Here is a 24,144-nt window from a genome sequence, read left to right as displayed (position 1 = left end):
GGTACTGTTGGTGTGGGCAGCATCGTTCCCTTCTTTTGCTTACTGGTACTGGAGGTGGTCCCACCTCTTCAGGGGTCAGCGGTTTCAAAGTACCGTTGGCTCTCTATACCATGAGCCAGACCTGTGCTCCCCTTGAGATCCTGACACAACTGGAACAGGATGCAGAGTCTGACCAGATTGGGAGGGTGCAGGGGAACAAGTCCTCTTCTTAGAGGAGGACTTGGGAGGGGATTTATCCTTTTTATGAGAGTGTTTGTTCTTAATCTCCTCCCATTTACTGTGCCTGCTAAGGTCCTTAGCTCTGTCCTCTCATGATCCAGAACAGGGGAGTATTGTACTCAGAGGGGCACTTCTCAGCATCTGCAACCAATGAACAGGGAGTCTGATGATCAGGGTTGGCCTGGGGCCTCATTGAGCAATCCAGCAGGGATTTTCTGAGCTGGAACTCTCAAGATTGCCAGGTTCATAGGGGAAAGGAATGCCAAATATTGCAACTTGGAGGGGATGTTGATCTCCCCAGGCAATAGAAACAAGTGTCATGGAAGTCACTAACTGGGAAGACCTGGGGACAGGCCACATAGCTCTTGAAGCCAGGGATCTTAGACATACCAAGTACTCCAAATGGTGGGAATATTGGGGTGGAGGAATGCCCCTCAAACCTCTACTAACACTAGATAACTAAACACTACCACTAACTAACTAGATAAAGGTAAAAAAAATTACAGAAAATTTTGAAATTGAAGCAGGAATGCTAGTAAAGATGTGGACAGTGGAGGGGTTCCATCACAGACCATGGATGGTAGAAAGCAACTGAAGAGGCAGGAAATCCACACCACCCCCTATGCCCTCATTTTGGAACACAAGGAGACGCAGGCACAGACCAATGGACACTGCTAATAAGTCTTATGGTCTCAGGTGCATGGAGATCTTGTGCACCTTGAGCGAGGGACCATCACTTAAAGAAAAATTTGTGTCTATGGCCTCCACAGTGTTTACAGTAGATAATTACTATGTGATACTTAAAAAAACAAAACCAACCACAAACAAACAAAAAATTAAAAAAAAAACCCACCACAACACCCTTGCTCCACACTACTATACCTGTCAGTTAATACAATTGGCTTGTCTAGTTTCTCTACAGGAAGTTTGTGTTGCTCCAGTAGTTTTTTATAAAGTAGGGCTTCTTCCACTCTATACGGATTTAGCAACATGATTTTTTTTTCAGAAGCAATTATCCATGCATCAGGAAAACTCAGGTGACAGATCAAGCAAGACTCGTTTTTATCAAAATTTCTCTTCTCAAGCCTCTGAAGTTTATGTTTGAAAGAACTCATAGAAAAGGGCACCTGTACAATTTTCATAGCTTGGTTGTGTCTCTGTTTCTTTTCAATTTGAGACTGAAAAAGTTTGTCAAGTTTCTGCTGGTCAGCGAGAGAAGTCTTTAGTTTGGGCTTGTATCTTTTTTCTGTCTCTTTTGTTGATCTCTGTATTCTCTGCTCCACAGCTTTCTTGGTTTGTGTGTTGTATCGTTCCAGGTCTTTCGTGGCTTTTTCTTCATACCTAAATGGAGAGTGGGGCAGGGTGTGGAAGAGAAATCACAAATGTAACAAACTAAAGGCCAGATTGTGACACCCATTCTAATACAGTCATGCACCTCCACTCTTTTTCATAGCCACATTAGTTTTCTCTGCACCCTGACCCAGGTACTCAGCACCCCTGTACTCTGCCCCATTGACCAAGTGGGTGAGAAGTGTCTGAACAGTGGACGGAGCCTTGCCTCTACCCCAGTGTGACAGCCAGAAGAGATGAGCTGTTACTTCTGCTTTACACCTAAAGGCTCAATCTAACCTTAAATTTATAACCAGAAATACAGTTTCAGAAGTACATGTTCAACTTATAGGCACTTAATTTGTATTGCAGAGTAAATGCCACTTGACATTTTGACTTCAAATGGTTTAAAATTCTTTGATTGTATAAGTATAAAAAACTGACATACCTACATTCATAATTTTTGGGGACTATAGATAATAGCCATATCAATCAACTTATCAGAGAAGTGCAGGCATTTGGTAGCAAACTGCTATGGAATACTGCTTATCCAGCCCCGGGGCTAAATTATAAGAGCTCCAGGAAAAGACTTTCTTCAAGCAGGATTTCAATAAGAGCCTAGTCTATGAAGATCAGTTTGAATAACTGAATAACTTTATAAAGAAATAAAATTACATTGATGTAGTTTATTGTAGAGATTTTTTAAACACATTTTAACTATACAAACATAAAATAAAGCTATGGATCAGACCATCTCTAGAAAGACCTTAGTGTGGGGAGAATTTGAAAAAAGACTGAGATTGCCAGGTATTCTAAACTAAACAAAGACATAAATTATGACTGGTACAGAGAAGGTAAATGAGGATCTCCTATTTACTCCCTTTTATAAAATAGAAGCAAAGGGATACTCAATGAAAATGAGAGCAAAAATTTAAAAATGATAGACTTTTTGTTACTCAACGTATATATTATTATCCTGTGGAACTCACTGTCACAACATATCATTGAGTCCAAGTGCACAGCAGAATTAAAAAAAATTGATTCATTTATATGAATAATGAAATGATCCACAGTTACATTAGATAGGCTAAAAATAATACAGGATATAAATTATCTTGCTTAAGCCAACCACTAACTGACTGGGGTTAAGGAAGAAACTTTCCTATAAGCAGGCTATTCTTTAATTGTCCACTCTGGGATTTCTTATACCTTCCCTTGATGCATCTAGTTCTAACCACTGTAAGAAACAAGGTACCAAACTACACTGGCTACTAGTCATTGTTATGGCAATTCCCTGTGTTCCTCTGTAGCTGTACATACCAGGTAACACTCAGACCCTTCAAGTGAGGACCTCTTTTATATCAGTGCTTAAGTATAAAGGGGATTGAGTGTGTGTCTAGCTATGCAACCCTTGCATTGGCTGTTGGTGAGTACTTAAGTGAGTAATCGTATTGACTTAATGGGAGTAAGCAGGAATGAGTGCTGAACAACAGGGATGGGTATTGCACAGTCAGGCTCTATGACACTTAAAAAATTGCTATAAGCTTTCTTGTGGACACGACTAAGAAAATAACCTTAACATTATTTTAGGTTATATATAAAGGCAGGGACTTTACAATACAGATCTATAGGGCTGGTTCCTCCCAGATACAAATCTTAATTTTTGAAGACCTTAGCAGCAATTTGCTCAGTTCTCCTTTCCTACCTCCATTCAATATCCTGGATTCTGTCTAGTAATACAACTGATTTCCAGTAAGAAGCACTATTATCCTATATCAGTATTGGAAATAAGTATTTTAACTGGTCTTATGTTAATTTATTCATTGATACTTGCTGGAACAGTCAGGTTCAATTATCTGCATGTATGGTGGAAAATAAGGTCCACAGAAGGGTCACCATTTGTAATTAATTATAATGTGCTAACATTCACATATGGTACTAATATTTAGTTTACTAAAGCAGTCATCTTGGGATGAGCAATAAATCATGTCCAAGAAAAATATGGAGTAAATGTTAAGATAAAAAACATCTGCTACTTGTAAAATTAATGGGTGAAATCACTTGAACAGAAAAACGTAATCCTGAATATTGGGTTATAACTTTGACCTGATCCATACTCATTTAATTCTGTGGCTATTGGGTTTCCAATAACATATTAAAACTTTAAAACCCCACACATTTAAGGAACACTTGTTATTATAGGTTTAATTCAGGAGAAACTCCAGCCCTGCAAGTGTTGAGTTTGGGGGGTTTGTAGGTATCTGACAGTGTCCAGTCTAGATTCAGAAAGTAAACAGCAGGGTCACTAACAAGGAAAGCTATCCATTTCCTTTTTCAAGAAAGATCTTTCAGCATAGGCAAGTGTGATCCAGAGGGGCCACGAGAAATACAGGTAGTTGCCTCCTGGCTAGTTGGAGGTGACTTAGGAAGTTTGATTAGAGATGATGCTGGAATTCTCAATTCAAAAGCAAAGAATTTTTTTAAGGAAAATATCAGGCTAGTTCCAAAAGGAGCTTTGCTCAAGGAGGAAAAATAAGGCTTCCTCCCATGTGACTTACCCTACGTTTTACTATTTCTCACTTGTACCTTAAGCCCAGATGGAAAGATTTAGCAAGCAGTGAGAAATCCATGAGATGGGAATCCCAAGACTGTTATAGAGAGGAAGCAAGTAGGATAATTTGAATAGGGCATCCTTTGGCAAAATTTGACCCGAAAGAGCCCCAAATACCCCAAAATAAAATAAAGAGGACATCCTTTGGCAAGTCAGTTCATCCAGATAATGCAAGTCACTTATTTCAAACTCTACTGTATTTGATAAGTATGTCACACATACTTATCAAATACACATAAGTATCACCTTTTAGGGCTGCTTTTGAGAAAATATACCTCTTCTATGACAATAGCTTTTGTCTCTTTACTTTTACTGGAAGCTTGTAAAAGTGTATGGACTGTGGATGACAATCTGTATTTTCTTAGACTACCCTTTTAAATACACAATCCCCTTTTTACTATGTGGTTCTCAACCAGGGGGCCGGGACCCCTTGGTGGCCCACGAGCAGGTTTCAGGGGGTTCGCCAACCATAGCCAGCATTAAACTCACTAGGGCCTAGGGCAGAAAGCCGAAGCCCTGTTGTGCAAGACTATAGCCCGGGGCCCTCACCTGGGGCTGAAGCCTGAGCAACTTAGCTTTGTGGTGCCCGGGGCATCTGCCCTGCTTGCTACCCATTAACGTCAGCCCTGGCTTTTATATGGAGAAAAACATTTGTAGCACAGGTGGGCTGTGGAGTTTTTATAGCATGTTGGGTGGGCCTCAGAAAGAAAAAGGTTGAGAACCCCTGCTATTGGTGACCTAATTTATCCAGACTGTACCTGGTAGACCGAGTTAGTAGAGAACTACATTTTTTATTAAACATTGAACAAATCTTCAAGATTCCTATCTTTGAGAAGACAACTATAGATCTTTCTGCTTTGGTAGCTTCTCTTAGATCTTTGGTCTCTTGGATTGTTGCTTGCCTTAGCCAATACTTATGCACTGAACCATAAGACTTAGCTGTTATATCCATCTGAAAGAGGGAAATCTGTAAAACCCCCGACAATAGTTTTGATGAAAATAAAGAAAACATTAGGGAGCTGACCTTTGTACCCAAATTGATAATTGGTAATTTTTTGCAAATGGGAAAAATTAGTTTTAGTAATAAATGCTAGCTGGATATTCCTTATATTCTGGAAATTCGTCTCTAATATATCTTTAGGATGGAATTATACTAAATGTTGCTTTGCTGGCAGAAGATGACAAGTGTTACTGCTGGTGTCTATCACAGAATATTGTTCAAAGGTATTATTAATTTAATTAAATTATATGGAAATCAGCTTCAACAGATATTCTATATATAGTGTATATTCACTTTCTATCCAAGAATAATCCAATTTTTGTTTAAAATTAAATGCTTGTAAAATATTAAAACTGAGATTTTAATTGCAGAAAAATTATGAAAAAAATAGAATTTGGGTTTCCATAACAACATGCCTGGCTTGGGTAACCTGCCAGGAGTTAAAACTCCTATTGACATAGATCAGAGGGTTATTGGTGCACACAAGCCTTCCCAATGCGTCAAGGTTCAGTTCGCAGGGAAGGCCATATAATGCAAGCAAGCAACATTTTTAAGGTCTTGAAATGTGTGAAAATATCGTAAAATCAGGTTAAAAAAATTTGGTGTCAATATGAATTACATATCTAGAGATAGGTCTTCATTTTAGGTAATATGGAGATTCCAGTATTCAGGATTTGGTAACTCATCTGTAATTTCATTGGAGGGGACCATTTATAGTGGAAAAAGAGCAAACTGGATATAAGGTTCAATGATTTTATGAACAAAAGTGACAGTTACAACTATACAAGTTGATAAGTGTAATTGAGCTGCATGCTTCATAGTACAAAATGATTAACTTGTGAGGTCAAGAAGGAACTGTTCTTCCCCTGCTCCCACTGACTATGGCATTGCACTACGTAACTGACTAGGTGCATTATGGACTGTTTTCTTCCCTCAGCGTCTCAGACAAAACTGGCTCCTACCAGAATCAGGATGTTAGAGATAATGGAAGAGTTTGAATTAGTATTGCAAATCCCATATTCCTAACACTGTTTTAGCTTTTAAAAGCAGCTTCTCAGTGGCAAGCTTCATAAGCAACCATCACATCCCACACAGGAAAAATTCTCTCATTCTTTTTGCTCCTAGCAGCAGTTTAGTTGGAGAAGAACTAAGCTCTGAAGTCAGTGGCAAAACTTCCACTAACTTCAGTGGGAAGAGAATCAGATGATTAAAGAAAAATATGAGCAAGTGACTGTTTTAGAGATATGGTAATTTAATTCTTCCCTACAAGCCACAGAGCCTCTCTGTGGCTGGTGCTTAAGACAATCTACTTGTTTGGATGCTGGGGAGAGCTGAGATCTCTGAATCGGTGGAGATTTGGGTAGAATGAAATATTTCTCAGAATTCATCATCTGATGAAGTTTTTTATACATAGTTATGGGGACTGGGATACCTTCTGGACTTAAGGGGCTTTGGGTTTGTTTTTTTTTGTAATTGTATTTAAAAAAACAGAACAACCTGTTCAAATTCCTAGAGCCTGGGAAAAGTTCTTTTTGTATAGAGCAATGAAAAAAATAAATAAAATAGGAGATGGAGGAGAGAAGGATTGGGGAACTACATGGTGGTGGATCCTCAGCTGCTAACCAATTCCTCCCACAATACACCCAGAATGACAGCCTCTTGTGATTCAGGCATTGTACACCTCCTGCCTGATTATCCTAAAATCTGGACTTACTCAGCCAGCAGAACTGCGACAGCTCAAGAGGGTGGGGGCACCCCAGCAAATGCACAGATAAGGCCAGGATTTTGCCTCTATAAACACATGAGAATGACAAGATCGTTATATTTTATTGAAAGTAATGGAGAGTAATTGTTAAAAAAAATGCAGTGACATTCTGTGCGATCTTATACACCTGTGCAATCCCATTGACCACAAAACAGCTGAATGGGATATAAATCAGCACAGTGAATCTGCCAGCCCTTGGAAAAAAGTTGCCCAAAATGTGCCTTGGTATTTGGCAAAAGAAGGTTGGTGATAGTAACTGCTCTGAGATGTGTATAATTATATTTTCTTGTAGACAAAGACCCTGTATAATTGCCATCTTACTTTGGTAGATTTTTGATTTATTCTTTAAAGACTTGGCACATGTTGTGTTCTCTCTGTGCCATTTTAATGAGTTGCAAAAATTGAAGTATTTTACGAAAGACAGCAACATATTTAAATTGAAAAACAGAGTGGAAAAATTAGTAATATCAAAATGAGTAATTCAGAAACCAGTACATATCTGCACACAGTAAACATCGTAATTAGCAATACAACCTTTAGCCAGGATGGTGTTCTTGGCAAGCCAAAAATAATTTTCCATCCTGTTTTTTATAAATGATGTGGATGTAATTTTTCATTTTTTGCATCCAGTGAGTCACCCAGAATGGAAACTACATGGCTTAGAGGTCAGGTGCAAATTCTTGAAACTTACTTCTTTTTCTCCTCTCTGCTCAGTTTCTCCCATAGTCCTTCAATTTTCAGCATCAAGTCCTCCATGTTGGCCTTTGGATTATCAGTTAATAATCTAGAACGATATTCTTGGGTGAACAGGGCAACTGCTGACATGGGTTTCCTGATTATTTGATTACTAATTAAATCATAGGCCATGATCTGTCCTGCTTTATCATTAACCACATTTGTTTTTTTAATATTTTGATTTGAACTCTGCTGATCATGATCTTGTTCATCAGTATTTTCATTTGCCTTATGATTTGTTATTCCTCCTACTTCAGGTATCAAAATCTTTACAGGTTCCAGGTTCTCTCCTGTAGCATTTTTAAGTGCATTCCCCTTGCTCCAATTATCAGCAGAGATTTCAGATACATACTCGGGGACTGTCTTTGCCTCATTTTTTTCCACTTCATTAGTGTGACTGGCTCTCAAAGGATGCTCACTTCTGTTTTTAGATTGAGTGTCCATGTGAGTACTGCCATCTAGGGTTAATGTTACACTATATCCATTCTGGCTGTCCTCACATGATAAATTATTTATGGAACTGTCTTGAGATATATCACTCACAGTCACGTCAGTGCCAGAAACTTCTTTTCTATTGAGGAGACCCTGAGTATTATCACTAGAAAATCTTTGATGCTTTAAGCAGACCTCTGTGTTTTTTCCTGCTTGACCATTTTGCACATCATTACTGAATGAAACGGATGAAGTATGTGCATGTGGATCACTGTTTCCAAATGGTTCCATTTTATTAACAAGCACATCTGTTTGTTCTGTTTCATTAACAACTATGTCCGCTGAGGTAACATCTGTTTTATTAGTTTCACAAGAAACTGTATCAAGTGGTAGCCCATACAGCGATGTCAATACATTTTCAACAGCAGATAAGACAGATTCCTGAAAAGAAAACTCATAAGCATTAGGACAAATTGTCAATGAAAATGTACTTGACAGTTGTTGACACAACACAATAGCAATAAAAAACCAATTCTATTCACTGTATTTTTTGAGTTAATTTAGATTGACTGTATTATGAAGTATTAGTAGTTCATACATTCTCATTAAAACATGCCAAACATTCACTAATCAGTGAGATCCCTTAGCCTTAAATCTTTCACTATAAATACTTTTGCTCCACTGATAAATTTTAATACCACGAAACAGATGTACTGCTTTCTTTATGACCTAGTACTTGTATGTTGTTTCTTTAGAACAGTATTAGCGTATCTATTCTCACTCAGTATACACTAATTGGAGTTAGAAACACACTATCAGGGTGGAATGGACTAACCACCAAGTCAAGTTAGCATCACAATTTCCTTGAGAGTGTTCATTCACAGAATGATTCAAAGACTGTTTTTATATAAATGGTAGAAAATTTTAAAAAGAAAGAAAACTTATTTAGAGTAAAAGGAGAGTTTTAAACAAACTTAAACGTGAAAATAATCTGCTTATGTTTAACAGATGTATTAGAGCATAAGCTTTCGTGGGTGAATGCCCACTTCGTCAGACGCGTCTGATGAAGTGGGCATTCACCCACGAAAGCTTATGTTCCAATACATCTGTTAGCCTTTAAGGTGCCACAGGACTCTTTGTTGCTTTTTACAGATCCAGACTAACACAGCTACCCCTCTGATACCTGCTTATGTTTATTTTCACACAAATTATATTGAAATATCATTTAGCCTGTGATTCTAACCCACAAAACCAAGAAAATGCATTGTTAAGAGAGGTGGCAACCTATTAGTCTAGACTGTGCCACCCTTAAGGCTTGTCTCCCATAATCCACGCTATGGGGGTATGATTTCTAAAGCATACTAATGTGCTGTGCATTAATTGGGCTGTTTCAAACAGCACTACGTTAAAGCGTGCTAGGGAACCTTTGATGTGAATCTAGTACTATGCAACACAGTGCACGTTAGAAATCATACCCCTGTAGTGTATATTATTCCATTGTGTAGAGAAGCCCTTATCTACCTTGAGCAGTGTAAGCAAACCTACTGATTTCCATGGTACTACTCATGATCTAAGGTGCTATTCAGTGATAGTAAGTGTATCACAATCTGTCTCTATGCGATCTCTGATACAAGACTCAATGGGCCAAGTTTCAATCTCAGTCTTGAATATTAAATCCTGTAGCCTCCATGATGTGAAAGGGCATGCCACACACACACAATGGCAAAATATGGCTCTAAACAGAAACAACTCAAGTTTTTAATATTAATGTTATATTTAAATCCCCCACTTAATGTAAGTAACTATAAAATTATGAAAAGAATTGTGTAAAAAGGACATAAATCATATTTCTGTTTACAGACTAGTCATTATAAAGCCATTTGAAGATGAAAAGTGCTATTGTGATATAAGTACTACGTATGACTGATTTAAGCAGTTCTGTGAAGACAGAAATGAACTTATGACTTAAAATAATTGATGTTATAAAGTATATAGCAGCAGGAATATACTACCAAACACCTGATCAGGATGGTGATGGTGATTGTGAAATGCTCAGGGAGATTAGAGAAATACAGAGACAGAAAACACAATAATAATAGGGGATTACAACTATTTTCATATTGACTGGTATGAGAGGGCTACAGAAGAGTGTTCCTATTGAGAACTGGAACGCTAAAAAGCCCCTCCCCCCAGCCTAGGGAAGAGCTACTAAACCCAGAATCCAACGGAGTTTGGGGGACAACAGAGGCAATAACAGGAACAGGCGTGGGAGTCAAAGGGCCAGAACTAAGGAACTGGAAGGGGACACTGAGCAGAGAGCCTGGGACAGTGCCCACTGCTCCTCGAAAGCATCGAGAGAGCCGGCGGACGCTGCCCAGAGGAACTCTGCCCGGATATGTGAACGGATAAAAGAACGAAAAACAGCCCCACAGTCACAGCACCCACCCCCCCGACAACCTCCCCTCCCTGGTGTTACGAATGGCCACGGCTAGGAGGAGGCTGACGAGGTGGTCCTGTGACGTAGTGGGGCCTCGAATTGGGTGTGCATAAACAAACAAGTGCGGGGAGACGTGCAGCCAGAACCTCAATAAGCGATTCTGGAGGAGCTGGAAAAGGGGCTGCAGCCTGGCACACTGAAGATACACGCGCTCCAGAGTCTCCCTCACGCCACAAAAGGGACAGGCTTCAGGGACAGAGGTAAACCATGCCAAGTACACACCCGTGCTCACGGCTCCGTGGAGGAGCCGCCAGCTGATATTGCCGCGGGACTAAGATGGAATATAAACTGGCCCACCGGGGTTCCCCACCTTCCACCGCTCGTAAAAGGTCCTGCCACTTGGTATCAGGGTGGGACACGAGGGTGGGGTAATAAAACGTGTGCAGCACGAACGTGTAGAGATGGTCCATTGGCACGGTTTGGAAATGAACCGGCTGCATTGCATGCAGCCGGCTCGAGGTGCGAGCAGGGAGAGGCCGGGAAGGCTCATGGGGAAGGGGGCTGATGGAAAGTTCCGGAGGGCCTGGAGTGAGGGGCGGGTGGGGCGCACCCTCTCGCAGGACCTGCTCAGGGGAAAACCGAGCCACAGGAGGCAGGGCTGCCTCCACCTTCTGGAGTAAGGGTGGAGAGCCCCATGCGCTGACCGAGCGCCTGGGGATCCATCCAACCCCCCAGGTCGTAGTCCAGGAAGTCTCCGATCTTGGTGACTCCTGCCAGGACCAATCTCTGGCATATCAAGGGGGACTCCGCTACCTGCACACGAAGATGGAGATTGTGTAGCAGGGGCTCCACGAGGAGATCTACCCCCTCGGCGGCCACAAGGGACCTGGTCGCTGAAACCAGCCTCCAGGTCTGGAGGAGGTGCTGGTAGAAGACCGGCAGCTCGGAGAGGTCTTGCGGAAGACCTCTCGGATGGAGAAAAAAAGAGCTGCCGGTCATATCAGAGCCCTCGCAGGCAGCGGAGGAAGGCGTGTGCCAATATGCTCCCCGCCAAGCCACCTGCACTATAAAGGAGTCTCTGCAGGGCCTGGAGGCGGAAGACATGGACCTGCGTGCGCATACACGTCAGGCCCTGTCCTTCCTCTGCCAGGGGGAGATGGAGAACCCCTGCAGAGACCTAGTGCAGTCCCGGACAAAAAAACCCAGAACCAGCCTCTGGAGATTGGCCAGGAACACCGGGGGTGGGCACAGGGTGTTGAGTCAGTGCCAGAGCATGGACAGGACCAGTTGGTTAAGCACCAGCACTCTTCCCAGGAGGGAGAGGCACTGGAGCAGTCCTGTCCAGCCTCACAACCACCCAGTCACCCTGCCCTCTAAACCGTGCCAGTTCTCCGGTGGAGACGGATGCGTGGCAGAGAAGTAAACGCCAAGATAGAGCAGCGGACGTGCGGTCCACCGGATGGCCTGAAGCACAGGTGGGAGGAAGCTCGCCCACCACCCGGCCCCGACCACCAGGCCAGAGCTCTTGACTCAGTTGACCCGGGCGGAGGAGGGTGCTGAATAAACAGCTTGACAAGCCTCTACCTGCACCAGGTCGTCTGGGTCCTGGACCATGAGGAGCACGTTGTTGGCGTATGCTGCCGGGACCAGCCGCACCTCCAGCTCATGCAGCACCAACCCCGTCAACCTCTTGCAAAGGAGACGAAGGACGGGCTCAATGGCCAGAGTGTACAGCTGACCCGACAGCGGGCAGCCTTGACGCATCTCTCACCCGAAGCTGACAGGTGCAGTCAGGGTCCAGTTGAGCCTGACCAAACACTCTGAGGAGGCGTACAACACCTGGAGAAACCCCACAAACTGGGGCCCGAAGCCAAATGCCCAAAGAGTGCCCAGGAGATACCCGTGGTCCATCCGGTCGAACGCCTTCTCCTGATCCAGGGACAGGAGGGCAAACGACAGACCATCCCTATACCCAAGCTCCAAGAGATCCTGGACCAGATAAAGATTATCGAAAATGGTATGGCCTGGGACGGTGTAGGTCTGGTCTGGATGGACCACGTCTGCCAGCACGGACCACAGCCGCAGCGAGATGGCCTTTGCCACGACCTTACAGTCCGTGCTGAGGAGCGAGACGGGATGCCAATTCCGGAGATCGTGGAGGTCCCCTTTCTTTGGCAGCAAGGCGAGCACCGCTCGCCTGCATGACGGAGGACTCCACTCTTCAAAGACTCGGCCCAGATGGTAGAAAGGTTGGGGCCGAGGACGTCCCAGAACACGCGGTAGAACTCCACGGTCAGACCATCCATGCCCGGAGATTCATTGGTGGGCCTGAGACGGAGGGCTTCTAAGAACTCAGCCAGAGTGAGGCAGCTCCAGCCGGTCCCGGTCTCCCGTGCTGACTGTTGGGAGTCCATCCCAAAGCACTCCAGAGGCATCGGCGTCAGTTGGATCTGGGGAGAAAAGGCCAGCATAGAAGGCTCTGGCCCTCTCGCGCATCTCCACTGAATCCGTGAGGGGGGCACCGTCCTCCGCCAAAAGGCAGAGGATGTGCTTTTTCGCCCCCCTCTTCTTCTCCAGGGCGTAGAAGAAGCGGGAGCCGCGATCCATCTCCCGCAGGAGATGGATGCAGAATTGAACAAACAGGCCCCGGGCCCGAAGATCGTCAAGGGCCTGGAGCTCCTCCCGGTACGCTCCACAGAGGGGTGGATCCTCAAGCCTGGCAGCCAGACACCTCTCCAGCTCTAAGACCTCCTGCTCCAACTGCTCTATCACCACATCTCTCTGCCAGCAGGCGCCCCAGGTGTGGCTCGGGCGGAAGAGCCAGGCACGCATCTTCCCCACATCCCACCACTGCTGCACTGAGGGAAAAGCATGCCTTTGTTCCCGCCAGGCCAGCCAGAACTCCCGGAAGGACGCCACAAAGCCCTCATCCTCCAGCAGACTGTTACTGAATTGCCAATAGGCTGGCCCCGGCTTTTCCGAAGAAAGAAAGATTGTCACAGCCACCAAATGGTTGTCCGAGAATGGGGCTGGCCAAACGCTGGAGGAGTGGGCCTGTGAAAGATGACAATGAGAAAAATAAATGCAGTCCAACCAGGAGTGGCTTGACCGTTGTTCCTCCACCCGGACATAAGTGAACATAGAGACATCATCCGGGTGGTGGTCACGCCAGACGTTCACCTGGGAGTGATGAACTATGATCTCCCTGAGGACGTCTGCAGTGGCCGGGCTCGGTTCAGTCCCTGTGCAGTCCCGCTCCTCAAGGGTGCAGTTGAAATTTCCAGGGACTGGAACGGGGTCAGGGACAGGACACAAGTCTAGGACAGGAACGGGGTCAGGGCAGGGAAGAAGGACAAAATCAGGGGTCCGAGCGGCAGAGCCACTGGGACACGGTGCCTCTTGACCCAATGCAGTGGGCCAAGGGGCAACAAGGGATCGGGGCGCCCCCACAGTGCCAAGCTCAGGTGCCCCACTGAATGAGGCTCCCAGGATTACAGCCCAGGGCGGTGGGGGCAAGGGCTGCGGCCCTGACTCATACGGTAGAGCACCTGTAGGCCCAGAGCCCTGTCACTCGGCGTCAGCCATTGCCTCACTGGGCACGGCGGTGTCGGCTGGATTACCAATTATCTGCTCGGGGCTGAGCAGATGGTCAGGTCCTGGGGCGGTGCAGTGGCCAAAACAGGGGCATCCACCCAAGATGGGCATATCAGGGGGGCCACCCCCGAGACCTGAGTGGAGTTGACAGCAGTCACAGATGGAGGAGGGGCGACCCCAGGGTCCGGGCAATCAGAGCTGCTGGCGATGGTAGAGCCGACACCCTTCCGGGTATCGGGGGTCCCAGATGCCCCTCCGAACCGGGCCGGGGGCAGTCCCTCCGGATGTGTCTTGCTGCCCGGCAGAGGAAGCACTGGGCCTCCTCCGAGGAATAGTAAACCCGGTACTGGGCCCCTTGATGGGGCACCAGAAAGGACCCCTCCAGAGCCACTCTGTCATGCGCCACCGGTGGCACTTGAACCTGCACCTGCCGGCGGAACGACAAAATGTGGCGGAGGGCGGGGTCCTTACAGCCCAACGGAAGGGGGCTGAGGAAGGACAGGGGCTTCCCCAGGGTGGAGAGGAACGGCAATAGGGTGGCATTGGGGAGGAAGGGAGGAACAGAGGAGAATACCACCCTTATGGCCATAGATGAACACGATATATTGGGGAAGAGTAAATAAGGCATTTGTAAAGGTATATCATGCCTCACCAAACTATCAGAATTCTTTGAGGGAGTCAGTGTGCACATAGACAAGGGTGATCCAGTCGATTCAGTGTAGTAGAATTTTCAGAAATCCTTTGGAAAGGTCACCCAACAAAGACTCTTACACAAACTAAGCAGTCATGGGATAAGAGGGAAGGTCCCCAGGGTTAAAATATACAAAAGTCAGTAAACAGGGGTCAGAAAAAGGGGTGAACAGTGAGGTGGCAAAATTTGCAGATGATACAAAACTTCTCAAGATAGTCAAGTCCCAGGCAAACTACGAAGAGCTACAAAAGGTTCTCTCAAAACTGGGTGACTGGGCAACAAAATGGCAGATGAAATTTAATGTTGACAAATGCAAAGTAATGCACACTGGAAAACATAATCCCAACTATACATATAAAATGATGGGGTCTAAATTAGCTGTTATCACTCAAAAAAGAGATCTTGGGAGTTACTGTGGATAGTTCTCTGAAAACATCTGCTCAATGTGCAGCAGCAGTCAAAAAAGCAAACAGAACGTTAGGAAAGGGGTAGATAATAAAGCAGAAAATATCACAATGCTACTATATAAAGCCATGGTACACCCACACATCCAATTTTGTGTCAAGTTCTGGTTGCCCCATCTCAAAAAAGGTATACTAGAATTGGAAAAAGATACAGAGAAAGGCAACAAAAATGATTAGGTGTAGGGAATAACTTCCATATGGGCAGAGATTAAAAAAACTGGGACAGTTCAGGTTGGAAAAGGAGATGATTAAAGGGGGATATGATAGAGGGCTATAAAAGCATGAATAGTATGAAGAAAACAAATAGGGAAGTATTATTTACCCCTTCACACAACACAAATATTAGGGGGTCACACAATTAAATTAATAGGCAGCAGGTTTAAAAAACAAACATAAGGAAGTACTTCTTCACACAACATATAGTCAACCTGTGGAACTCTTTGCTAGGGAATGTTGTGAAGGCCAGTAGTATAACTAAGTTAAAAAAGAATTAGATAAGTTCATGGAGGATAGGTCCATCAATGGTTATTAGAAAAGATGGTCAGGGATAAAACCCCAAGCTTCAGGTGTCCCTAAATCTCCAACTGCCAGAACTTGGGACTGAATGGCAGGAGACAGATCACTCTGTTCATTTCCTCTGAAGCATCTGGGACTGGACACTGTCTGAGGCAGGATACTGGGCTAGATGGACCGTGATCTAACTCAGTATATTCTCAGGATGTTGGGCTCTGAAGGGAGCATGGCTGAGACAGGCGCTAGTATGACAGTACACAAATGATCTTTAAAATCAAATAAATGGTTACTCATTTGATTCAATAATTTTCAAATAGTCATGTTACAAGGGCAGCCTATCATATATGAACTACTAAAGCCTCACTCCTGAAAAGGCTAATGCGTGTGCTTAATTTCAAGCACCTGATTAGTCACACTGAAGCCAATGAATTATGGATGAGCCTAAAATTAAACGTGGTAAGCCTTTGTAAGATCAGGGCCTAAGCAAGCAAATCCCAATTTAAAAATAAATTAAAATATAAATTACCTTATTATGAAGTAAAACTTGAGTTTTATCAGGTGTTAAATTAACATCCACAGCAGAGGCCGGTACAGTAATATTAATAAAGAAAACAGGATACGAACGAGAAGAATCTTTATGTGACTTCAGATTATAGTACCGTCGAACCAGCTACAGATAAATGCAACAAAGGAAAGTCAGTAAAAGTAGTAAAATAGACCCAAAAGGTACAGAAGCAAAATACTACACTATACAAACAGTTCTTAAATTGTATTTTGTCAAATTAAAGAAGATACTAAAACAAAGAAGTTAAAAATGTCCTTTTGGGGAGATCTGCACACCAGGAAAATCCTCAGTAGGGCATTTGCACGTGGTTTCATTGCCTCTGTGCCATGTAAGTCCCAGAAAATCTGCTCCAAAGTATTAATTGTGGCTCCATGAACTTTCTGAAATAATATATTTAGCCCACTTGATATATCTGGAGAAAAAGGTACTGTATGGTTCTATTCAATGCTCAAAGTGGGCAGGAGATCCAGCACTTTTTTCTAGGACAAATGAACACCATTATCTCTGAATTTTAAAAAAATGAAAATATATGTATATGTTGTAATATTTTGAAATAAATATTGTTTTCTTTCAGGAAAGAAAAAGGATGAATGAGAAGGTGGCATTCCTACCAAGTCCACCAATGTCAAACTCACTCTCTTCCTCAGATCAGGATTCATTTGTAATTTAAATAATAGAGATAAGCTCTCTCTGGAACCCTGGCTGTGACTAAGATTTTCTCCAGGTCTCCCCGCCCTTCTCACTTCTCTTATTTCCTGATGGAATTAAACCGTCTCACCTGCCACCAACAGACTACAGAACTATTCAGCAGTTATTTTCAGGGTTTTATCTCCTGTTAACAAGGTGGGTGAATAGTAGGAGAGCCCTGCATCTTTATGCAGGATCACAGATCCTTCTACAGGTGCCCATATTTTTTGGGGGGGAGGAGGGAAATCAAGCAAGAATTATGTAATAGTACAGAGAAGAACAAGGAAAAAAAAGTTAAGGATAAGGGTGAACTGCAGAACAGATCTTTTTAAATCCTGCAGTTGTAATATACCCACGTCACCCTCAAGTTCTGCTCTCAGCAACAAACTGAACTACAGTTGTATGATATATACAGGCCTGTCGATGGGGGCGCACAAAGGGGCAATTGCCCAGGGGCCTGGGCAATTTAAAAGGGCCGAGGGGCCCCCGGCCACCACTGCAGTAGTGGCGATGGGTGGGAGCCCTGGGCCCTTTTAAATCACCCGGATGGGCCGTAGGGCGCCTAGGCGTGCGAGACTGCTCTGGGCCCTGTGCTTTGGGTGGTCCTGGGCCCACCCCCCACCCCCGCCCAGGACGGCCCTGGGGCCCAGAATTTCTGTTGGCGGGCCTGGAGATATATCACTTTTTTCTTCGTCCTTAGGATAATAAAGTGTGAAACTAAAATCACAGGCTTACATACTGTAGTTCAAGTACAACAATGATTATTTCAGCATAACTTGGAAAGATTTTTTTCTTAGTAGATACACTTTCACTTGTGACCCAAAGCTGTATAAATAAAGCTTTCGTTATAAAATCTTGGTGAGGGAAGGGGAGGAACGCCACTGCCCCATTCTACCTCAGAAGACAGCTCAAAATAGGGCACAAAAGTATTATTATTATTGTTATTTATATGTATTATAGTAGCACTCAGACCAGACACCCCAATCAGGGCTGGGTAAACATTATTCTGGGCACTACACAAACATAAAGTTTCTATCCCAACAAGCTTAAAGTCTAAATAAGATGGGAAGCAGGGCCTGTGGGATAAAGGAGGCAGAGGTCTGACTTGACTCTTCTTAGAGGTTGTGAACCTGATTTCAGGTTGTGCTGAAGAAAGTTTCATATAACTTTGGGTCCCAAGTGAGAATTATTTGATTTTCTCCATCACAAAACCAGGGGGATTTGATGTAGTCTTTAATTTTGTTCCCACAATCAATTGTAGTGCAAATAATAGTGTTTAGATGCCTAAAGTACCCAATTTGTGTATGCATTTAGACTTTCAAAAGCTAACGTTTGTACCTTCAATTAATTTACACCAGCTATCAATTGTGGGCAGAAAGTTAGAAACCTCTCTTTATTCTATTGAATTAGAAATTGGGGTATGGTACCTTTAATATTTCCTTTTGATATACTGGCCGATTGTTTATATAGATGAAACTCCTTTCTGAACTTGAAAGACTTGTCAAAGAATTGTCTGATTCAGGTTTTGGAAGAAATCCAGAGAGAAATACCTATAATTGTAAAACAAGTACAATTATCAATAAGAGAAGTCTCCCACACACATTTTATTTGTAAAGAAAACAGATAACTCAAATTAATTAGCTCAGGATTCAAATGACCCAAACGTGCATTGCCTTTCAAAATTATCAGAGAAATCAATAAAGAATTCTTTTAAAAGAGCTGAAATAGTTTGTGTTTTGCCTCTATTCCTGTTGAATTTATTGAGAAATCCTAGGCCCAGATCTTCTGCTACACCAGAGCGCTACTCAGGGCAGCAGAGGAGGTGTTGACTGGGGCCTACAGAAGTGTCTTTACGCCATCTTTGCTCTCTCCTTTTCTAATCCTTGGAGCAGTCTCAAGGGCTATTCTGCAACAAGGATCTATCAAAGTATGATGCCACCTTTGTGTTTGTCTGATACCTATGGTTGCCACTTTGACCCGTGTACATTTTAGAGGCATCATTTCAATGACTCCATAGGCAGGAATTGCTCTAGACACACCCTCTCCTGCTCTTGTCCACCCTCTACACTGGAAGAAACCAGGTGAGCGTAACATAAAGCAGACTGCATCAGTTCTCTGCTAGCCAGGGATTCCCCAGCATTAGGACATCTCTGAAGTGGTTTTGTATGGCCAGCAGCGCAAAGCAGCTTTAACAGAGGCCAGCATCTGGTCCCTCAGGTCAGTCTTACAAACAGATGAATATTCAATTCACTTTGCTTCATAGTTTTAAAGTTATGTCAAATTTACGAAATTTAAACAAGAAATCCTTGAGGCATTCTGATGCCTGTCTGAAGCATACGGATGTGTTCTTTTATGTGTTCTAGTCTCATTTCAAGATGCCAGCACATTCCTTGTGTTCTGCCTGGTAAAGCTAGTATTTAATAAAACAGAACTCAGAGGATTGATAAATGATTAGCAATGGAGTATGGGGCCCTTCACCCCTATCATCTCTAAGTCATCAGTTCAAATTCAAGACAGACTCAACGCACATTAATGTTGCTACCATGGTGCCTATACAGTAGCCTGTGTGAAACTGGTCTCCAGTCCAGTTCCAAATAGACATCATCCACATTGCAAAATCTTCTACAACAACTGGCATGCTAGTTGGCAGGTTCAGCAGAGAGGCCAGGGAACGAATGGACATGGGGATTAAGTCACTAGCTCACTTCCTTGGGTTAGGGCTGAGGCACACTTGCAGGCAGAGTGGGGAAACTTGATCTGCAATTGCCTCTCCTGTACCTGTTCTACCTGTAATGTGGGTGAAATAGTCAAACAGGGATGCCTAAAGTTAGGCACTTAAAATCAAAGTGGCCTGATTTCAAAGATGCTGAGCACCCATGCCTCTCGCTGACTTCAATAAGAGCTTTGTCAGGATACTGGTATTGAACCAAAGCCCACTGGTTCCCTGGACAGCACACCTAGCCTCTGTGCTGGGGGTTGGGGGTGGGGGTGTGCTGAACCATCACCCCCGGCCAACACTATTCACTGTCAGGATGCCAGTATTGAACTAAGACCCATCACACCCTTAGGCAACATCCCTAGAAGCTACACCACAACAGTGCACTATATTGCTGCCCCTGACCAATAGCTTTAGCGCTAAAGGCCTACAGCCACACAGCAGCCATGCCCAAGGCCCCTGATTGGCTGGAAGGACAGCACTCTCATTGGGTACCTGGACTATATAAAGACCTAAGGAGGAAGCGGAAGATGTCTGAACAACAGGCCACTGCCTGTGAGTTGCTGCCTTGCTACCTGACCCAACTTTGCCTACCTATCATGCTAACTCACACCCTTGGATTGGATCGCCCCGCTCCTGACCCCTGTGAGAAATCCAGCCATTGCCCTTTAATACTTATGGACTTCCTGGCTAGCAGGTCACCCACACATCACTTGAACACGGGGCTCTGGTCTGCCTTTAGCCCAATTCAGCCACTGGCATTACAAGCTGTGAGTGCTCAGCACTTTTGAAAATCAGGCCAGTTTGATTTAGGTGCCTAACTTTTGGAACCAAGACTGAAAATTGTGTCATGATCTTTTTATTTACTTAAATCAAAGCTAATAAACATATGAAACAGAACAGATAATCCTTTGGCTTCAGTGTAATCCTTTGTGATTCCTGGTTAGCTACTTCACTTCAGCAAGCTATTCATTCCCCTGGCTCTGCAATGAACATTCTGTGCCAAAGCTGGAGTGTTCTGGTCAGCAACGGTTATACACATAACTAAATGCCATTGGTCAAGTTAAAGAGGTGTCAACTGTCTGTTGGACCATTATCAGGAAAAACAACTAGCTGCTCTCTTACATTTTATTCTGCAACTCTGTCATAGGCAATCTAAATGTGTCTCTGTTTTATGTTTCAGCTTCTTTTTTAAATTTTAAATACTAGACACAAGTTAGGTCACTTCAAACAATAGCTTGGCTAAACAAATGGACAACATTAAAACACAGCTGGAAGGCTCTAAAATCAGGCAGTTAAGAAGTTGCCATATTCAGACTTAGCTGACTGTTACTAACTGTTTAAAACTAGTTGGGAAGTCAGCATGCACCGTAACAGAGTTAATGGATTGCACTGGATTGCACTGGTAAAATTGTCATCCATTAAATAATCACACTTACGATAAGACAGTTTTAGAAAAAATATATAAGCAAGGAATCTTGATTTTAAGTTAAACCAGTTGTTTAAAGTGACTTATGATTATTATATTATTATAAGTGGGATTTGTAGCCCCACCTCCCATTATATGACCCTTTTTTCAAGTTGCTTACAACTTTGCAAAACTTTAGCTGTTTGGGTTGAAATTTTCCATGCGTTGTATCTTTTCGGGGAACATTTCACCTAAAATGGTTCAGCTCGTTCAGAGAAGAGAGGGAGGGAAAGACATACGTTTTAATAATTATGGTGATCTCTTTCTTTAAGAAGCTCTAGCAACCCCATGCTTTGTGGCTTTAAATCTCACGGGTGGAGTGGGTCTTTGTGTCAGGGATGTGCCTTTTGCAACCTCCATGAAAATTCACCCAAATTTGGTCAAGTTAGAAGACTTTGGGGAAAAAATCAGTTCGCACATACTCAGTAGACACTTGCTAGATCACAGCTTAATTCCCCAAAGATTCTGTCCACACTGGGCATCCTCCAGGTAAGGGCTGAGGAGGACTTTCCTTGCAATTGCAGTTCCCAATTGTTCTGGGCCATGCTGGGTCCAGGTCCAGATCCAGTACCTGGACTGAGAGCAGGGAGCCTGCCTCTCCAGTGCTCTTAATACCCTGCTGACATCCAGGCAGCCACTGATGTGGAAGGTGCCCGATGCAAAGACAGAGGACACAAGAGCTGGACCTGGTTGGGGAGGGAACATGGTAGAATGGGGCAAGGAACCTGGTGACGGGAGACTGAGGTTGGTGGGAGAAAGGGAAACTGGGAGTTGATGGGGGAGACTGGGAACTAGTAAGGTGGGGAGGAGGTGATGGGGATAAGAGAGAATGAGATCACAAGAAGCCATGGTGCAGAAGAAGAACTGGGGCAGGCTGCCAAAGAGATTGGAACAAAGAGCTTGGTGGAATATTGAGACTGAACAAGAGGCCCGGTAAGGGAAAGTGGGACTGTGAGCCCGTGGGGAATGTGAGTATGGGATGCCTGGATTCGGGGTGGGCAGCACAGATCAGATGAGGAAATGGGAGAGGGGAACTAGGAATGGCTGGGCAAAGAGACTAGGATGGGGAGTCCAGAAGAGGAGACTAGGACTTGCTGGGCAATGAGACAGACTGGGATGAGTGGAGACAACAGGTTGGTAAGGAGAATGGAAATGGGACAAGGAGATGGAGCAGGGACAAGACGGGACAGGGACAGGTTGGAGGGAAAGGCAGAAGAATCTGTGCCTACTGGTGCACACTTCCCTCCAGAGTCTGAAATGGAGCCCAAGATTCTTGAGTCTCACAATTCCTCTAATGTAAGTAAACATATGTAAAATTCTTGGGCAAAGCTTATCATCCCCCTTTAGTGCTGGGCCATAGTGGATCACAACCTGCTACTACTATCAGTTACTCTCTTAGCTCAAGTGGGAAGGGACGGTGAGGTGGATCCAAAGGTTCCAATCCTGCTGATGACCCATGTGGCTCTCAATATGATGCCACATGATAGAATCATAGAAATGTAGGGCTCGAAGGGACCTTGACAAGTCATCAAGGCAGGACCAAGTAAACCTAGACCATCCCTGTCAGGTGTTTGTCCAACCTGTTTTTAAAATCTCCAATGATGATCATTCCACAATCTCACTTGGAAGGCTATTCCAGAATGTAACTACCTTTATAGTTAGAAAATTTTTCCTAATATCTAACCTAAAGCTCCCTTGCTGCAAATTAAGCTCATTACTTCTTGTCCTACCTTCAGTGGACATGGAGAATAATTGATCAACATCCTCTTTATAACAGCCATTTACGTATATGAAGACTTATCAGGATCCCTCCCAGTCTTCTTTTCTCACAGTCAGGTTTTCTAAATTTATCATTTTTGTTGCTCTCTACTGGACTCTCTGCAAGTTGTCCACATCTTTCCTAAAACGTAGTACCCAGAACTGGACACAGTATGGCAGCTGAGGCCTCAGCAGTGCTGAATACAGCAGGACAATTACCTCCCAAGTCTTACATACAATGCTCCTGTTAATACACCCTAGAATGATATTAGCCTTTTTTGCAACTGCATCACATTGTTGACTCATTCAATTTATGATCCATTATAACCCCCAGATCCTTTCTGGCAATACTACCACTTAACCAGTTATTCCAAATTTTGTAGCTGTACCTTTGATTTGTCCTTCTTAAGTGTAATATTTTGCACTTGTATTTATTGAATTTCATCTTGTTGAATTCAGACCAATTCTCCAATTTCTCAAATTTGTTTTGAATTCTAATCCTATCCTCCCAAGTGCTTTCAATTCCTCCCAGCCTGGTGTCATATGCAAATTTTAAAGCATACTCTCCATTCCATTATCCAAATCATTAAAGAAAATACAGAATAGCATGAGACTCAGGACAGACCTTTGCAAGACCCCACTAGATATGCCCTCCCAGTTGATGAGTACTCTTTGAGTCTGGTCTTTCAACCAGGTGTGCATCTACCTTATAGTAATTTCATCTCTAGACCATATTTCCCTAGTTTCTTTATGAGACTGTCCCGTGGAACTGTCTGAAAAGCCTTACTAAAATCAAGATATATCACATCTACTACTTCCCCCTTATTCACTAGGCCAGCAACCCTCTCAAAAAAGGAAATTTGTTCACATATTCACGCTGGCTATTCCTCATAACCTTATCATCTGGCAGGTGTTCACAAACTGATTGTTCTATAATTTGTTCCAGTATCTTTCCAGGTATCGAAGTTAGGCTGATTGGTCTATAATTTCCCGGGTCCTCTTTGTTTCCCTTTTTAAAGATAGGTACTATGTTTGCCCTTCTCCAGTCTCTAGGACTTCATCCATCCGCCAGGAGTTCTCAGAGATAATTTCTAGCAGTTCCAAGATTGCTTCAGCCATTCCTTAAGTACTCTAGAATGAATTACATCAGGCCCTGCCGA

General features: G+C 43.6%; 1 protein-coding gene across 3 annotated transcripts in view; it reads right to left on the bottom strand.

Annotated features, from left to right (window-relative positions):
- PMS1 (PMS1 homolog 1, mismatch repair system component) overlaps positions 1-24,144 on the bottom strand; it is a 101,178-nt gene that overhangs the window by 14,772 nt on the left and 62,262 nt on the right. For all 3 annotated transcript variants that reach the window (XM_045032236.1, XM_045032237.1, XM_045032238.1), the window contains exons 7-10: positions 18,470-18,592; positions 16,317-16,460; positions 7,616-8,532; positions 1,102-1,560 (exon numbers count right to left, since the gene is read on the bottom strand). In XM_045032236.1, the coding sequence (XP_044888171.1) occupies positions 1,102-1,560; positions 7,616-8,532; positions 16,317-16,460; positions 18,470-18,592 (1,643 nt within the window). The remainder of the gene's footprint in view (positions 1-1,101; positions 1,561-7,615; positions 8,533-16,316; positions 16,461-18,469; positions 18,593-24,144) is intronic.

Source organism: Mauremys mutica, chromosome 10 (genome assembly GCF_020497125.1).
Source record: "Mauremys mutica isolate MM-2020 ecotype Southern chromosome 10, ASM2049712v1, whole genome shotgun sequence".
Taxonomy (NCBI): domain Eukaryota; kingdom Metazoa; phylum Chordata; order Testudines; family Geoemydidae; genus Mauremys; species Mauremys mutica.
The sequence above is the reverse complement of the archived record's forward strand: the minus strand, read 5'-3'. Positions and strand labels throughout refer to the sequence as shown.